Source organism: Coccinella septempunctata, chromosome 1 (assembly GCF_907165205.1).
Source record: "Coccinella septempunctata chromosome 1, icCocSept1.1, whole genome shotgun sequence".
Lineage (NCBI taxonomy): Eukaryota > Metazoa > Arthropoda > Insecta > Coleoptera > Coccinellidae > Coccinella > Coccinella septempunctata.
In genome coordinates, this window is record NC_058189.1 from 25,629,939 (window position 1) to 25,649,809 (window position 19,871).

The 19,871-nt window shown below is 38.1% G+C and overlaps 1 protein-coding gene across 1 annotated transcript in view; it reads left to right on the forward strand.

Moving 5' to 3' along the window:
* Positions 1-1,164: 1,164 nt before the first annotated feature.
* Positions 1,165-19,871, forward strand: part of LOC123320157 — a 49,560-nt gene continuing 30,853 nt past the window's right edge. Inside the window, exons 1-5 of the mRNA XM_044907394.1 lie at positions 1,165-1,467; positions 1,623-2,279; positions 2,361-2,592; positions 2,657-2,709; positions 2,752-3,340. Coding sequence (XP_044763329.1) covers positions 1,269-1,467; positions 1,623-2,279; positions 2,361-2,592; positions 2,657-2,709; positions 2,752-3,340 — 1,730 coding nt within the window. The 5' untranslated portion in view covers positions 1,165-1,268. The remainder of the gene's footprint in view (positions 1,468-1,622; positions 2,280-2,360; positions 2,593-2,656; positions 2,710-2,751; positions 3,341-19,871) is intronic.

The window sequence follows — 19,871 nt, forward strand, 5'->3', positions numbered from 1 at the left end:
GCATTAGGAGCCGGCTACTGCACGTTCAAGGCCGACTGAGAAGTCTCTCTCCGGAAGCTGTCAATCTGCTTCACAAGAAAACCGAGCTGGAGCACTCTCTGAAGATGGCTATGAGATTGCTGGAGAATACTCACTGGTTAGGTGGTATTCCAGAGAACCTGTCAGCCGGAACACCGTCGCTGATTGACCAGGAATTACCGGACTGCGCATCTAGACTTGGTCCAGGTCTGATTCCGTGCTCAACCACCGTTGGAGAAGCAGACCTGTTGAACTTGGGAGAGGATTGTGACATTTCCCGACCGACCACTCATGATGACCGGCTGCAGCAAAACCGACAAGAAGTTTGCAGATTATTAACCGAACAAATTGAACGTACTTTTTTGCAGAAACAACCTTCCTACCACCGACCGCCCGCCGACATCCTCCCATTTACCGTTGAACAAGCACTGCCAACCGACCGAACCAGTGAGCAAAACAGACCGTTAATAACATCCCCTGAGTCGAGGCGATTGACGAGGGAGTTTGCCGAATCAACCAGGAGAGTTTCATTTGCCTCATCTCCTACCGATACCGCTGGGATGAGAGAAGTAAGAAGCGAAGTACCGACGACCAAGGAAGCCGAACTGACGACCGAATACCCGCCGATGAAACCGCCGAAAACCACCGACCATTCCACCGTTCCTACCGTTCCTGTGTGGAAATGGAACCTGACGTTCGATGGGTCAACCAGTGTGACCTCATTCCTGGAGGAGGCTGAGTATCTTGCCGAGGCTAGAAAGGTGAGCCACGAACAGTTATTCGAGTCAATATACGAGCTGTTACGTAGAGATGCAAGAGACTGGTACATTCCCCGGAGAGGCACCTTCACCGACTGGACCGACTTCAAAGAACAACTCCGAGAGGCCTTTCTTCCTCCCGACTACGAGGACATCCTTTTGGAGGAAATCAAGAAACGCACTCAAGGAACCGATGAACGACTCTTGTTGTATGTAACTCGAATGCAAAATCTGTTTCAGAAGCTGACCGTAAAGCGACCGACCGAGGAAGAACAGGTGAATATCATCCGACGACGTTTACTGCCAGAACTGCAAACCGCCCTGGCCTTCCAACCGACTTCAACCATAGAAGAACTGCTCCGAAAAGGAAAAGTTTTTGAAATGGTCAAATGGCAAACCGCTAACTATGCTTCGCCACCGATCCAAAAGAGTCTCATCAACGAACCGCATCTTACCTTCCGAAATTCCCCACCGAACGTCAAACCGATCGGAATGCACCTGAACACTCCGAACCACACCGAACCGTCTGAAAAACCGAAAGTAGCTCAGAGCTCTGCAATACCCCAGCGACAGGATGAACCGAAAAAGTCGAACCGACCGTCAACCGAACCCCAGTGCTGGAGATGTGGTGGCAAGGGTCATCTCCGAGCACAATGCACCTCGAAACCGCTGCTGTTCTGCTCTCGATGTGGTAAGAGGGGTGTCATGTCTAGGGATTGTAAGTGTCCGTTAAACTACTAAGGAACTGTCCGAAACCGGGGATCCGTCAGTTCCAAGCAACCCCATCCTCGGTCCATGAGAAAGAAAAACCTACCGATTACCGTCCGATAATTAATGTTTTTGTAGGAGACAAGGAGTTCCCAGCACTGTTGGACACCGGAGCCACCAGGTCCTTTATCAGCAGTGAAGTGGCCGCCTACTGCAGGGTAGTGGGTATACAACCGGATTATGTTAGGGACGTTACCACCACCGTCGCTAACGGAAGTTCAATACCGATTAAAGAAATATATACCGCACCGGTCCGAATTGGGTCTGAAATTATGGAAGCTAAATTGTTGTTAGTTTCAGATTTACCGATCAATGTAGTACTGGGAATGGATATACTGAGGACACACAACTTTTCCATTAATCTCCAAACCGCCGAATGTTTCCTGAATGGAAGGTCCATCCAAGCCCGGCTCAGCGAGCCAGAGAACCGAGGACAACTACATGCGATAGGACCGCTTTTGTCGAACCTGAGTGGAGAAGAGAAAGTCAGGCTGGAGGAGTTTCTACAGACCGAATTGAAGGCATTCGAGAAGCTCCGAGGAACAACTCCACTGATACAACACCGAATTAAACTCAAACCAGGCACCGAACCGATCAAGCAACGTTACCGTCCCCAAAATCCGAAGATGCAGGAGATAATAAACAATGAGGTCGACCGAATGCTGGCCGAAGGCATTATAGAACCGTCTTCATCCCCGTGGAGTTCACCGATAGTAATTGTCAAGAAAAAGGATGGTAAACCCCGATTTTGTATAGATTTCCGAATGGTTAACAATGTCTCCGTTAAAGATGCCTATCCGTTGCCTTATATTTCAGGAATTTTAGACAAGTTGAGAAAAGCCAAGTATATATCCACTATTGATTTGAAACAGGGTTATTGGCAGGTACCGTTAGCCCCCGAGAGTCGACCGATCACCGCATTTACCGTCCCTGGCCGTGGGCTGTTCCAGTTCAAAGTAATGGCTTTTGGTCTGCATTCCGCACCGGCATCCTTTCAACGTCTTTTAGACCGAGTTATTGGCCCTGAGATGGAACCGGATGCATTTGCGTAGGTACTTGGATGACATAGTAGTTCTTGGAGAAACATTGGACGAACATCTTGACAACTTAAGGAAAGTTTTCCACCGCCTCAGGGAGGCCAACCTGCAATTAAATCCGGAAAAATGTGAGTTTGTAAGAAAATCATTGAAGTATCTGGGACATGTAGTAACCGAGGACGGCATTTGTACCGATCCTGATAAGATTTCAGCCATAAATGAGATGCCTGCACCGAAATCCGTACGAGAGTTGAGAAGTTTCCTTGGTGTTGCTTCATGGTACCGAAGATTCATCGAAGACTTCTCCAAAGTTGTGACTCCGTTGACCGCATTACTCAAGAAGAAGCAAACCTGGAAATGGGGGACCGCCCAACAGACCGCTTTTGAGACCCTGAAACAGAAATTGACCCACTCACCGGTATTGGCCTGTCCGGACTTTTCAAAACCGTTCGTCCTTCAAACCGATGCATCCGATGCAGGACTGGGAGCTGCCCTGACACAGACCGTTGATGGACAGGAAAAAGTAATCGCTTATGCTAGCAGGACCTTGTCAGGTCCAGAGAAAAATTACTCTGTTACAGAAAAGGAATGTCTGGCAATAGTTTGGAGCATTGACAAGCTGCGTCCGTATCTAGAAGGCTACCGTTTCACCGTTATAACCGACCACATGAGCTTGCGATGGCTGCAATCTATCAAGTCTCCCACCGGAAGAATTGCGAGATGGAGCATATTTCTACAGCAATACGACTTCGAGATAAAGTGCATGTGCATGTGCATCTCAATTCGAAAACTGTGTGAAATTTCAAGATTTGGTTCGAATTGAATCAACAGTTTTCGAGGAATTGATATCACACTTTGCCGAATTGACCACTGAAATCTCAATTCCTATCTGAACTATCGAACTGAAATTCAACATGTGCATCTCAATTCGAAAACTACGTGCAGTTTCAAGATTTGGTTCGAATCGATCCAATAGTTCCTTAGGAATTGAAATGATATTTTGCCGAATCGACTACTGAAATCTTCATTCCTATCAGAACTAACGATCTGAAATTCAACATGTGCATCTCAATTCGAAAACTATGTGCAGTTTCAAGATTTGGCTCGAATTGGTTCAACAGTTTGTGAGGAATTGATATCACACTTTGCCGAATAGACCACTGAAATCTCAATTCCTATCAGAACTATCGAACTGAAATTCAACATATGCATCTCATTTCGAAAATTATGTTCAGTTTCAAGATTTGGTTCGAATTGATCCAACAGTTTTCGAGGAATTGATATCACAATTTGCCGAATAGACCACTAGAATCTCAATTCCTATCTGCACTATCGAACTGAAATTCAACATGTGCATCTCAATTCGAAAACTATGTGCAGTTTCAAGATTTGGTTCGAATTGATACAACAGTTTTTGAGGAATTGATATCACACTTTGCCGAAGAGACCACTGAAATCTCAATTCCTATCTGAACTATCGAACTGAAATTCAACATGTGCATCTCAATTCGAAATCTATGTGCAGTTTCAAGATTTGGTTCGAATTGATCCAACAGTTTTCGAGGAATTGATATCACACTTTGTCGATTTGACCACTGAAATCTCAATTCCTATCAGAACTATCGAACTGAAATTCAACATGTGCATCTCAATCCGAAAACTATGTGCAGTTTCAAGATTTGGTTCGAATTGATCCAATAGTTCCTTAGGAATTGAAATGATATTTTGTCGAATCGACTTCTGAAATCTCCATTATCGAACTAAAATTCAACATGTGCATCACAAATCAAAAACTGTGTACAGTTTCGGGATTTGGGACGAATTGATCCAATAGTTCCTTAGGAATTGAAATGATATTTTGTCGATTCGACCACTGAAATCTCAATTCCTATCTGAACTATCGAACTGAATTTCAACATGTGCAACTCATTTCGAAAACTATGTGCAGTTTCAAGATTTGGTTCGAATTGAACCAAGAGTTTTCGAGGAATTGATATCACACTTTTCCGTATAGATCACTGAAATCTCAATTCTTATCTGCACTATCGAACTGAAATTCAACATGTGCATCTCAATTCGAAAACTATGTGCAGTTTCAAGATTTGGTTCGAATTGATCCAATAGTACCTCAGGAATTGAAATGATATTTTGCCGAATCGACTACTGAAATCTTCATTCCTACTGAAATTCAACATGTGCATCTCAATCCGAAAACAATGTAAAGTTTCAAGATTTGGTTCGAATTGATCCAACAGTTTTCGAGGATTTGATATGACACTTTGCCGAATAGACCACTGAAATCTCAATTCCTATCAGAACTATCGAACTGAAATTCAATATATGCATCTCATTTCGAAAAGTATGTTCAGTTTCAAGATTTGGTTCGAATTGATCCAACAGTTTTCTAGGAATTGATATCACAATTTGTCGATTTGACCACTGAAATCTCAATTCCTATCTGAACTATCGAACTGAAATTCAACATGTGCATCTCAATTCGAAATCTATGTGCAGTTTCAAGATTTGGTTCGAATTGATCCAACAGTTTTCGAGGAATTGATATCACACTTTGTCGATTTGACCACTGAAATCTCAATTCCTATCTGAACTATCGAACTGAAATTCAACATGTGCATCTCAATCCGAAAACTATGTGCAGTTTCAAGATTTGGTTCGAATTGATCCAATAGTTCCTTAGGAATTGAAATGATATTTTGTCGAATCGACTTCTGAAATCTCCATTATCGAACTAAAATTCAACATGTGCATCACAAATCAAAAACTGTGTACAGTTTCGGGATTTGGGTCGAATTGATCCAATAGTTCCTTAGGAATTGAAATGATATTTTGTCGATTCGACCACTGAAATCTCAATTCCTATCTGAACTATCGAACTGAATTTCAACATGTGCAACTCATTTCGAAAACTATGTGCAGTTTCAAGATTTGGTTCGAATTGAACCAACAGTTTTCGAGGAATTGATATCACACTTTGCCGTATAGATCACTGAAATCTCAATTATTATCTACACTATCGAACTGAAATTCAACATGTGCATCTCAATTCGAAAACTATGTGCAGTTTCAAGATTTGGTTCGAATTGATCCAACAGTTTTCGAGGAATTGATATCACACTTTGCCGAATTGACCACTGAAATCTCAATTCCTATCTGAACTATCGAACTGAAATTCAAAATGTGCATCTCAATTCGAAAACTATGTGCAGTTTCAAGATTTGGTTCGAATCGATCCAATAGTTCCTTAGGAATTGAAATGATATTTTGCCGAATCGACTACTGAAATCTCCATTCCTATCAGAACTATCGATCTGAAATTCAACATGTGCATCTCAATTCGAAAACTATGTGCAGTTTCAAGATTTGGGTCGAATTGGTTCAACAGTTTTTGAGGAATTGATATCACACTTTGCCGAATAGACCACTGAAATCTCAATTCCTATCTGCACTATCGAACTGAAATTAAACATGTGCATCTCAATTCGAAAACTATGTGCAGTTTCAAGATTTGGTTCGAATTGATCCAACAGTTTTCGAGGAATTGATATCACACTTTGCCGAATTGACCACTGAAATCCCAATTCCTATCTGAACTATCGAACTGAAATTCAAACTGTGCATCTCAATTCGAAAACTATGTGCAGTTTCAAAATTTGGGTCGAATTGATCCAACAGTTTTCGAGGAATTGATATCACACTTTGCCGAATTGACCACTGAAATCTCAATTCCTATCTGAGCTATCGAACTGAAATTCAACATGTGCATCTATATTCGAAAACTATGTGCAGTTTCAAAATTTGGTTCGAATTGATCCAACAGTTTTCGAGGAATTGATATCACACTTTGCCGAATTGACCACTGAAATCTCAATTCTTATCTGAGCTATCGAACTGAAATTCAACATGTACATCTCAATCCGAAAACTATGTGCAGTTTCAAGATTTGGTTCGAATTGATCCAACAGTTTTCGAGGAATTGATATCACACTTTGCCGAATTGACCACTGAAATCTCAATTCCTATCTGAGCTATCGAACTGAAATTCAACATGTGCATCTCAATCCGAAAACTATGTGCAGTTTCAAGATTTGTTTCGAATTGATCCAATAGTTCCTTAGGAATTGAAATGATATTTTGCCGAATCGACTACTGAAATCTTCATTCCTATCAGAACTATCGATCTTTAATTCAACATGTCCATCTCAATTCGAAAACTATGTGCAGTTTCAAGATTTGGGTCGAATTGTTTCGACAGTTTTTGAGGAATTGATATCACACTTTGCCGAATAGACCACTGAAATCTCAATTCCTATCTGCACTATCGAACTGAAATTCAACATGTGCATCTATATTCGAAAACTATGTGCAGTTTCAAAATTTGGTTCGAATTGATCCAACAGTTTTCGAGGAATTGATATCACACTTTGCCGAATTGACCACTGAAATCTCAATTCTTATCTGAGCTATCGAACTGAAATTCAACATGTACATCTCAATCCGAAAACTATGTGCAGTTTCAAGATTTGGTTCGAATTGATCCAACAGTTTTCGAGGAATTGATATCACACTTTGCCGAATTGACCACTGAAATCTCAATTCCTATCTGAGCTATCGAACTGAAATTCAACATGTGCATCTCAATCCGAAAACTATGTGCAGTTTCAAGATTTGTTTCGAATTGATCCAATAGTTCCTTAGGAATTGAAATGATATTTTGCCGAATCGACTACTGAAATCTTCATTCCTATCAGAACTATTGATCTGAAATTCAACATGTGCATCTCAATTCGAAAACTATGTGCAGTTTCAAGATTTGGGTCGAATTGGTTCAACAGTTTTTGAGGAATTGATATCACACTTTGCCGAATAGACCACTGAGATCTCAATTCCTATCTGCACTATCGAACTGAAATTCAACATGTGCATCTCAATTCGAAAACTATGTGCAGTTTCAACATTTGGTTCGAATTGATCCAACAGTTTTCGAGGAATTGATATCACACTTTGCCGAATTGTCCACTGAAATCTCAATTCCTATCTGAGCTATCGAACTGAAATTCAACATGTGCATCTCAATCCGAAAACTATGTGCAGTTTCAAGATTTGTTTCGAATTGATCCAATAGTTCCTTAGGAATTGAAATGATATTTTGCCGAATCGACTACTGAAATCTTCATTCCTATCAGAACTATTGATCTGAAATTCAACATGTGCATCTCAATTCGAAAACTATGTGCAGTTTCAAGATTTGGGTCGAATTGGTTCAGCAGTTTTTGAGGAATTGATATCACACTTTGCCGAATAGACCACTGAGATCTCAATTCCTATCTGCACTATCGAACTGAAATTCAACATGTGCATCTCAATTCGAATACTATGTGCAGTTTCAACATTTGGTTCGAATTGATCCAACAGTTTTCGAGGAATTGATATCACACTTTGCCGAATTGACCACTGAAATCTCAATTCCTATCTGCACTATCGAACTGAAATTCAACATGTGCATCTCAATTCGAAAACTATGTGCAGTTTCAAGATTTGGTTGGTTGGTTGGAATTGATCCAAAAGTTTTCGAGGAATTGATATGACACTTTGCCGAATTGACCACTGAAATCACAATTCCTATCTGAACTATCGAACTAAAATTCAACATGTGCATCTCAAATCGAAAACTGTGTACAGTTTCGGGATTTGGGTCGAATTGATCCAATAGTTCCTTAGGAATTGAAATGATATTTTGTCGATTCGACCACTGAAATCTCAATCTTCATTCCTATCAGAACTATCGATCTTTAATTCAACATGTGCATCTATATTCGAAAACTATGTGCAGTTTCAAGATTTGGGTCGAATTGTTTCAACAGTTTTTGAGGAATTGATATCACACTTTGCCGAATAGACCACTTAAATCTCAATTCCTATCTGCACTATCGAACTGAAATTCAACATGTGCATCTCAATTCGAAAACTATGTGCAGTTTCAAGATTTGGTTCGAATTGATCCAACAGTTTTCGAGGAATTGATATCACACTTTGCCGAATTGACCACTGAAATCTCAATTCCTATCTGAACTATCGAACTGAAATTCAACATGTGCATCTCAATCCGAAAACTATGTGCAGTTTCAAGGTTTGGTTCGAATTGATCCAATAGTTCCTTAGGAATTGAAATGATATTTTGCCGAATCGACTACTGAAATCTTCATTCCTATCAGAACTATTGATCTGAAATTCAACATGTGCATCTCAATTCGAAAACTATGTGCAGTTTCAAGATTTGGTTCGAATCGATCCAATAGTTCCCAAGGAATTGAAATGATATTTTGCCGAATCGACTACTGAAATCTTCATTCCTATCAGAACTATCGATCTGAAATTCAACATGTGCATCTCAATTTGAAAACTATGTGCAGTTTCAAGATTTGGGTCGAATTGGTTCAACAGTTTTTGAGGAATTGATATCACACTTTGCCGAATAGACCACTGAAATCTCAATTCCTATCTGCACTATCGAACTGACATTCAACATGTGCATCTCAATTCAAAAACTATGTGCAGTTTCAAGATTTGGTTCGAATTGATCCAACAGTTTTCGAGGAATTGATATCACACTTTGCCAAATTGACCACTGAAATCTCAATTCTATCGAACTATCGAACTGAAATTCAACATGTGCATCTCAATTCGAAAACTGTGTGAAATTTCAAGATTTGGTTCGAATGATGCACATGTTGAATTTCTGATCGATAGTTCTGATTGGAATGAAGATTTCAGTAGTCGATTCAGCAAAATATCATTTCAATTCTTAAGGAACTATTGGATCGATTCGAACCAAATCTTGAAACTGCACATAGTTTTCGGATTGAGATGCACATGTTGAATTTCAGTTCGATAGTTCTGATAGGAATTGAGATTTCAGTGGTCAATTCGGCATAGTGTGATATCAATTCCTCGAAAATTGTGGGATCACTTCAAACCAAATCTTGAACCTCCACATAGTTTTCGAATTGAGATGCACATGTTGAATTTCAGTTCGATAGTGCAGATAGGAATTGAGATTTCAGTGGTCAATTCGGCAAAGTGTGATATCAATTCCTCGAAAACTATTGGATCAATTCGAACCAAATCTTGAACTGCACATAGTTTTCGAATTGAGATGCACATGTTGAATTTCAGTTCGATAGTTCAGATAGGAATTGAGATTTCAGTGGTCAATTCGGCGAATTGTGATATCAATTCCTTGAAAACTGTTGGATCAATTCGAACCAAATCTTGAAACTGCAGATAGTTTTCGAATTGAGATGCACATGTCGAATTTCAGTTCGATAGTTGAGATAGGAATTGAGATTTGACTGATCAATTCGGCAAAGTGTGATATCAATTCCTCGAAAACTCTTAGACCAATTCGACCCAAATCTTGGAACTGCACATAGTTTTCGAATTGAGATGCACATGTTGAATTTCAGATCGATAGTTCTGATAGGAATGAAGATTTCAGTAGTCGATTCGGCAAAATATCATTTCAATTCCTAAGGAACTATTGGATCAATTCGAACCAAATCTTGAAACTGCACATGGTTTTCGAATTGAGATGCACATGTTGAACTTCAGTTCGATAGTTCAAATAGGAATTGAGATTTCAGTGGTCGATTCGACAAAATGTCATTTCAATTCCCAAGGAACTATTGGATCAATTCGACTCAAATCTCGAAACTGTACATAGTTTTCGTATTGAGATGCACTTGTTGAATTTCAGTTCGATAATTCAGATAGGAATTGAGATTTCAGTGGTCAATTCGGCAAAGTACGATATCAATTCCTCGAAAACAGTTGGTTCAATTCGAACCAAATCTTGAAATTTCGCACAGTTTTCGAATTGAGATGCACATGTTGAATTTCAGTTCGCTAGTTCAGATAGGAATTGAGATTTCAGTGGTCAATTCGGCAAGGTGTGATATCAATTCCTCGAAAACTGTTGGATCAATTCGAACCAAATCTTGAAACTGCACATAGTTTTCGGATTGAGATGCACATGTTGAATTTCAGTTCGATAGTTCTGATAGGGATTGAGATTTCAGTGGTCGATTCGACAAAATATCATTTCAATTCCCAAGGAACTGTTGGATCAATTCGACCCAAATCTCAAAACTGTACACAGTTTTCGAATTGAGATGCACATGTTGAATTTCAGTTCGATAGTTCAGATAGGAATTGAGATTTCAGTAGTCGATTCGACAAAATATCATTTCAATTCCTTATGATCAATTCGACGAAAACTGTTGGTTCAATTCGATCCAAATCTTGAAATTTCACACAGTTTTCGAATTGAGATGCACATGTTGAATTTCAGTTCGATAGTTCAGATAGGAATTGAGATTTCAGTGGCCAATTCGGCAAAGTGTGATATCAATTCCTCGAAAACTGTTGGATCAATTCGAACCAAATCTTGAACTGCACATAGTTTTCGAATTGAGATGCACATGTTGAATTTCAGATCGATAGTTCTAATAGGAATGAAGATTTCAGTAGTCGATTCGACATAATATCGTTTCAATTCCTAAGGAACTATTGGATCAATTCGAACCAATTCTTGAAACTGCACGTAGTTTTCGGATTGAGATGAACATGTTGAATTTCAGTTCGATAGTGCAGACAGGAATTGAGATTTCAGTGGTCTATTCGGCAAAGTGTGATATCAATTCCTCGAAAAGTGTTGGATCAATTCGAACCAAATCTTGAAAATTCACGAAGTTTTTGAATTGAGATGCACATGTTGAATTTCAGTTCGATAGTTCAGATAGGAATTGAGATTTCAGTGGTCAATACGGCAAAGTGTGATATCAATTCCTCGAAAACTTTTGGATCAATTCGAACCAAATCTTGAAACTGCACATAGTTTTCGGATTGAGATGCACATGTTGAATTTCAGTTCGATAGTTCTGATAGGAATTGAGATTTCAGTGGTCAATTCGGCATAGTGTGATATCAATTCCTCGAAAATTGAGGGATCACTTCAAACCAAATCTTGAACCTCCACATAGTTTTCGAATTGAGATGCACATGTTGAATTTCAGTTCGATAGTGCAGATAGGAATTGAGATTTCAGTGGTCAATTCGGCAAAGTGTGATATCAATTCCTCGAAAACTATTGGATCAATTCGAACCAAATCTTGAACTGCACATAGTTTTCGAATTGAGATGCACATGTTGAATTTCAGTTCGATAGTTCAGATAGGAATTGAGATTTCAGTGGTCAATTCGGCGAATTGTGATATCAATTCCTTGAAAACTGTTGGATCAATTCGAACCAAATCTTGAAACTGCAGATAGTTTTCGAATTGAGATGCACATGTCGAATTTCAGTTCGATAGTTGAGATAGGAATTGAGATTTGACTGATCAATTCGGCAAAGTGTGATATCAATTCCTCGAAAACTCTTAGACCAATTCGACCCAAATCTTGGAACTGCACATAGTTTTCGAATTGAGATGCACATGTTGAATTTCAGATCGATAGTTCTGATAGGAATGAAGATTTCAGTAGTCGATTCGGCAAAATATCATTTCAATTCCTAAGGAACTATTGGATCAATTCGAACCAAATCTTGAAACTGCACATGGTTTTCGAATTGAGATGCACATGTTGAACTTCAGTTCGATAGTTCAAATAGGAATTGAGATTTCAGTGGTCGATTCGACAAAATGTCATTTCAATTCCCAAGGAACTATTGGATCAATTCGACTCAAATCTCGAAACTGTACATAGTTTTCGTATTGAGATGCACTTGTTGAATTTCAGTTCGATAATTCAGATAGGAATTGAGATTTCAGTGGTCAATTCGGCAAAGTGCGATATCAATTCCTCGAAAACAGTTGGTTCAATTCGAACCAAATCTTGAAATTTCACACAGTTTTCGAATTGAGATGCACATGTTGAATTTCAGTTCGCTAGTTCAGATAGGAATTGAGATTTCAGTGGTCAATTCGGCAAGGTGTGATATCAATTCCTCGAAAACTGTTGGATCAATTCGAACCAAATCTTGAAACTGCACATAGTTTTCGAATTGAGATGCACATGTTGAATTTCAGTTCGATAGTTCTGATAGGGATTGAGATTTCAGTGGTCGATTCGACAAAATATCATTTCAATTCCCAAGGAACTGTTGGATCAATTCGACCCAAATCTCAAAACTGTACACAGTTTTCGAATTGAGATGCACATGTTGAATTTCAGTTCGATAGTTCAGATAGGAATTGAGATTTCAGTAGTCGATTCGACAAAATATCATTTCAATTCCTTATGATCAATTCGACGAAAACTGTTGGTTCAATTCGATCCAAATCTTGAAATTTCACACAGTTTTCGAATTGAGATGCACATGTTGAATTTCAGTTCGATAGTTCAGATAGGAATTGAGATTTCAGTGGCCAATTCGGCAAAGTGTGATATCAATTCCTCGAAAACTGTTGGATCAATTCGAACCAAATCTTGAACTGCACATAGTTTTCGAATTGAGATGCACATGTTGAATTTCAGATCGATAGTTCTAATAGGAATGAAGATTTCAGTAGTCGATTCGACATAATATCGTTTCAATTCCTAAGGAACTATTGGATCAATTCGAACCAATTCTTGAAACTGCACGTAGTTTTCGGATTGAGATGAACATGTTGAATTTCAGTTCGATAGTGCAGACAGGAATTGAGATTTCAGTGGTCTATTCGGCAAAGTGTGATATCAATTCCTCGAAAAGTGTTGGATCAATTCGAACCAAATCTTGAAAATTCACGAAGTTTTTGAATTGAGATGCACATGTTGAATTTCAGTTCGATAGTTCAGATAGGAATTGAGATTTCAGTGGTCAATACGGCAAAGTGTGATATCAATTCCTCGAAAACTTTTGGATCAATTCGAACCAAATCTGGAAACTGCACATAGTTTTCGGATTGAGATGCAGATGTTGAATTTTAGTACGATAGTTCAGATAGGAATCGAGATTTCAGTGGTCTATTCGGCAAAGTGTGATATCAGTTCCTCAAAAACTGTTGGATCAATTCGAACCAAATCTTGAAACAGCACATAGTTTTCGAATTGAGATGCACATGTTGAATTTCAGTTCGATAGTGCTGATAGGAATTGAGATTTCAGTGGTCGATTCGACAAAGTGTGATATCAACTCCTCGAAAACTGTTGGATCAATTCGAACCAATACTGGAAACTGCACATAGTTTTCGAAATGAGATGCACATGTTGAATTTCAGTTCGATAGTTCTGATAGGAATGAAGATTTCAGTAGTCGATTCGGCAAAGTGTGATATCAATTCCTCGAAAACTGTTGGATCAATTCGAACCTAATCTTGAAACTGCACATAGTTTTCGGATTGAAATGAACATTTCGAATTTCAGTTCGATAGTTCAGATAGGAATTGAGATTTCAGTGGTCTATTCGGAAAAGTGAGATATCAATTCCTCAAAAACTGTTGGATCAATTCGATCCAAATCTTGAAACTGCACATAGTTTTCGAAATGGGATGCACGTGTTGAATTTCAGATCGATGGTTCTAATAGGAATGGAGTTTTCAGAAGTCGATTCGACAAAATATCATTTCAATTATTGAGGAACTATTGGATCAATTCGAACCAAATCTTGAAACTGCATATAGTTTTCGGATTGAGATGCACATGTTGTATTTCAGTTCGATAGTTCAGATAGGAATTGAGATTTCAGTGGTTAATTCGGCAAAGTGTGATATCAATTCCTCGAAAACTGTTGGATCAATTCGAACCAAATCTTGAAACTGCACATAGTTTTCGAAATGAAATGCATATGTTGAATTTCAGTACGATAGTTCTGATAGGAATTGAGATTTCAGTGGTCTATTCGGCAATGTGTGATATCAATTCCTCAAAAACTGTTGAACCAATTCGACCCAAATCTTGAAACTGCACATAGTTTTCGAATTTAGATGCACAAGTTGAATTTCAGATCGATAGTTCTGATAGGAATGAAGATTTCAGTAGTCGATTCGGCAAAATGTGATATCAATTCCTCGAAAACTGTTGGATCAATTCGAACCAAATCTTGAAACTGCACATAGTTTTCGAAATGAGATGCACATGTTGAATTTCAGTACGATAGTTCTGATAGGAATTGAGATTTCAGTGGCCAATTCGGCAAAGTGTGATATCAATTCCTCGAAAACTGTTGGATCAATTCGAACCAAATCTTGAACTGCACATAGTTTTCGAATTGAGATGCACATGTTGAATTTCAGATCGATAGTTCTAATAGGAATGAAGATTTCAGTAGTCGATTCGACATAATATCGTTTCAATTCCTAAGGAACTATTGGATCAATTCGAACCAATTCTTGAAACTGCACGTAGTTTTCGGATTGAGATGAACATGTTGAATTTCAGTTCGATAGTGCAGACAGGAATTGAGATTTCAGTGGTCTATTCGGCAAAGTGTGATATCAATTCCTCGAAAAGTGTTGGATCAATTCGAACCAAATCTTGAAAATTCACGAAGTTTTTGAATTGAGATGCACATGTTGAATTTCAGTTCGATAGTTCAGATAGGAATTGAGATTTCAGTGGTCAATACGGCAAAGTGTGATATCAATTCCTCGAAAACTTTTGGATCAATTCGAACCAAATCTGGAAACTGCACATAGTTTTCGGATTGAGATGCAGATGTTGAATTTTAGTACGATAGTTCAGATAGGAATCGAGATTTCAGTGGTCTATTCGGCAAAGTGTGATATCAGTTCCTCAAAAACTGTTGGATCAATTCGAACCAAATCTTGAAACAGCACATAGTTTTCGAATTGAGATGCACATGTTGAATTTCAGTTCGATAGTGCTGATAGGAATTGAGATTTCAGTGGTCGATTCGACAAAGTGTGATATCAACTCCTCGAAAACTGTTGGATCAATTCGAACCAATACTGTAAACTGCACATAGTTTTCGAAATGAGATGCACATGTTGAATTTCAGTTCGATAGTTCTGATAGGAATGAAGATTTCAGTAGTCGATTCGGCAAAGTGTGATATCAATTCCTCGAAAACTGTTGGATCAATTCGAACCTAATCTTGAAACTGCACATAGTTTTCGGATTGAAATGAACATTTCGAATTTCAGTTCGATAGTTCAGATAGGAATTGAGATTTCAGTGGTCTATTCGGAAAAGTGTGATATCAATTCCTCAAAAACTGTTGGATCAATTCGATCCAAATCTTGAAACTGCACATAGTTTTCGAAATGGGATGCACGTGTTGAATTTCAGATCGATGGTTCTAATAGGAATGGAGTTTTCAGAAGTCGATTCGACAAAATATCATTTCAATTCCTGAGGAACTATTGGATCAATTCGAACCAAATCTTGAAACTGCATATAGTTTTCGGATTGAGATGCACATGTTGTATTTCAGTTCGATAGTTCAGATAGGAATTGAGATTTCAGTGGTTAATTCGGCAAAGTGTGATATCAATTCCTCGAAAACTGTTGGATCAATTCGAACCAAATCTTGAAACTGCACATAGTTTTCGAAATGAAATGCATATGTTGAATTTCAGTACGATAGTTCTGATAGGAATTGAGATTTCAGTGGTCTATTCGGCAATGTGTGATATCAATTCCTCAAAAACTGTTGAACCAATTCGACCCAAATCTTGAAACTGCACATAGTTTTCGAATTTAGATGCACAAGTTGAATTTCAGATCGATAGTTCTGATAGGAATGAAGATTTCAGTAGTCGATTCGGCAAAATATCATATCAATTCCTCGAAAACTGTTGGATCAATTCGAACCAAATCTTGAAACTGCACATAGTTTTCGAAATGAAATGCATATGTTGAATTTCAGTACGATAGTTCTGATAGGAATTGAGATTTCAGTGGTCTATTCGGCAATGTGTGATATCAATTCCTCAAAAACTGTTGGATCAATTCGAACCAAATCTTGAAACTGCACATAGTTTTCGAAATGAGATGCACGTGTTGAATTTCAGATCGATGGTTCTAATAGGAATGGAGTTTTCAGAAGTCGATTCGACAAAATATCATTTCAATTCCTGAGGAACTATTGGATCAATTCGAACCAAATCTTGAAACTGCACATAGTTTTCGAATTGAGATGCACATGTTGAATTTCAGTTCGATAGTTCAGAAAGGATTTGAGATTTCAGTGGTCAATTCGGCAAAGTGTGATATCAATTCCTCGAAAACTGTTGGATCAATTCGAACCAAATCTTAAAACTGCACATAGTTTTCGAATTGAGATGCACATGTTGAATTTCAGATCGATAGTTCTAATAGGAATGGAGATTTCAGAAGTCGATTCGACAAAATATCATTTCAATTCCTGAGGAACTATTGGATCAATTCGAACCAAATCTTGAAACTGCACATAGTTTTCGGATTAAGATGCACATGAGATTTCAGTAGTCGATTCGACAAAATATCATTTCAATTCCTTATGATCAATTCGACGAAAACTGTTGGTTCAATTCGATCCAAATCTTGAAATTTCACACAGTTTTCGAATTGAGATGCACATGTTGAATTTCAGTTCGATAGTTCAGATAGGAATTGAGATTTCAGTGGCCAATTCGGCAAAGTGTGATATCAATTCCTCGAAAACTGTTGGATCAATTCGAACCAAATCTTGAACTGCACATAATTTTCGAATTGAGATGCACATGTTGAATTTCAGATCGATAGTTCTAATAGGAATGAAGATTTCAGTAGTCGATTCGACATAATATCGTTTCAATTCCTAAGGAACTATTGGATCAATTCGAACCAATTCTTGAAACTGCACGTAGTTTTCGGATTGAGATGAACATGTTGAATTTCAGTTCGATAGTGCAGACAGGAATTGAGATTTCAGTGGTCTATTCGGCAAAGTGTGATATCAATTCCTCGAAAAGTGTTGGATCAATTCGAACCAAATCTTGAAAATTCACGAAGTTTTTGAATTGAGATGCACATGTTGAATTTCAGTTCGATAGTTCAGATAGGAATTGAGATTTCAGTGGACAATACGGAAAAAGTGTGATATCAATTCCTCGAAAACTTTTGGATCAATTCGAACCAAATCTGGAAACTGCACATAGTTTTCGGATTGAGATGCAGATGTTGAATTTTAGTACGATAGTTCAGATAGGAATCGAGATTTCAGTGGTCTATTCGGCAAAGTGTGATATCAGTTCCTCAAAAACTGTTGGATCAATTCGAACCAAATCTTGAAACAGCACATAGTTTTCGAATTGAGATGCACATGTTGAATTTCAGTTCGATAGTGCTGATAGGAATTGAGATTTCAGTGGTCGATTCGACAAAGTGTGATATCAACTCCTCGAAAACTGTTGGATCAATTCGAACCAATACTGGAAACTGCACATAGTTTTCGAAATGAGATGCACATGTTGAATTTCAGTTCGATAGTTCTGATAGGAATGAAGATTTCAGTAGTCGATTCGGCAAAGTGTGATATCAATTCCTCGAAAACTGTTGGATCAATTCGAACCTAATCTTGAAACTGCACATAGTTTTCGGATTGAAATGAACATTTCGAATTTCAGTTCGATAGTTCAGATAGGAATTGAGATTTCAGTGGTCTATTCGGAAAAGTGTGATATCAATTCCTCGAAAACTGTTGGATCAATTCGATCCAAATCTTGAAACTGCACATAGTTTTCGAAATGGGATGCACGTGTTGAATTTCAGATCGATGGTTCTAATAGGAATGGAGTTTTCAGAAGTCGATTCGACAAAATATCATTTCAATTCCTGAGGAACTATTGGATCAATTCGAACCAAATCTTGAAACTGCATATAGTTTTCGGATTGAGATGCACATGTTGTATTTCAGTTCGATAGTTCAGATAGGAATTGAGATTTCAGTGGTTAATTCGGCAAAGTGTGATATCAATTCCTCGAAAACTGTTGGATCAATTCGAACCAAATCTTGAAACTGCACATAGTTTTCGAAATGAAATGCATATGTTGAATTTCAGTACGATAGTTCTGATAGGAATTGAGATTTCAGTGGTCTATTCGGCAATGTGTGATATCAATTCCTCAAAAACTGTTGAACCAATTCGACCCAAATCTTGAAACTGCACATAGTTTTCGAATTTAGATGCACAAGTTGAATTTCAGATCGATAGTTCTGATAGGAATGAAGATTTCAGTAGTCGATTCGGCAAAATATCATTTCAATTCCTCGAAAACTGTTGGATCAATTCGAACCAAATCTTGAAACTGCACATAGTTTTCGAAATGAAATGCATATGTTGAATTTCAGTACGATAGTTCTGATAGGAATTGAGATTTCAGTGGCCAATTCGGCAAAGTGTGATATCAATTCCTCGAAAACTGTTGGATCAATTCGAACCAAATCTTGAACTGCACATAGTTTTCGAATTGAGATGCACATGTTGAATTTCAGATCGATAGTTCTAATAGGAATGAAGATTTCAGTAGTCGATTCGACATAATATCGTTTCAATTCCTAAGGAACTATTTGATCAATTCGAACCAATTCTTGAAACTGCACGTAGTTTTCGGATTGAGATGAACATGTTGAATTTCAGTTCGATAGTGCAGACAGGAATTGAGATTTCAGTGGTCTATTCGGCAAAGTGTGATATCAATTCCTCGAAAAGTGTTGGATCAATTCGAACCAAATCTTGAAAATTCACGAAGTTTTTGAATTGAGATGCACATGTTGAATTTCAGTTCGATAGTTCAGATAGGAATTGAGATTTCAGTGGTCAATACGGCAAAGTGTGATATCAATTCCTCGAAAACTTTTGGATCAATTCGAACCAAATCTGGAAACTGCACATAGTTTTCGGATTGAGATGCAGATGTTGAATTTTAGTACGATAGTTCAGATAGGAATCGAGATTTCAGTGGTCTATTCGGCAAAGTGTGATATCAGTTCCTCAAAAACTGTTGGATCAATTCGAACCAAATCTTGAAACAGCACATAGTTTTCGAATTGAGATGCACATGTTGAATTTCAGTTCGATAGTGCTGATAGGAATTGAGATTTCAGTGGTCGATTCGACAAAGTGTGATATCAACTCCTCGAAAACTGTTGGATCAATTCGAACCAATACTGGAAACTGCACATAGTTTTCGAAATGAGATGCACATGTTGAATTTCAGTTCGATAGTTCTGATAGGAATGAAGATTTCAGTAGTCGATTCGGCAAAGTGTGATATCAATTCCTCGAAAACTGTTGGATCAATTCGA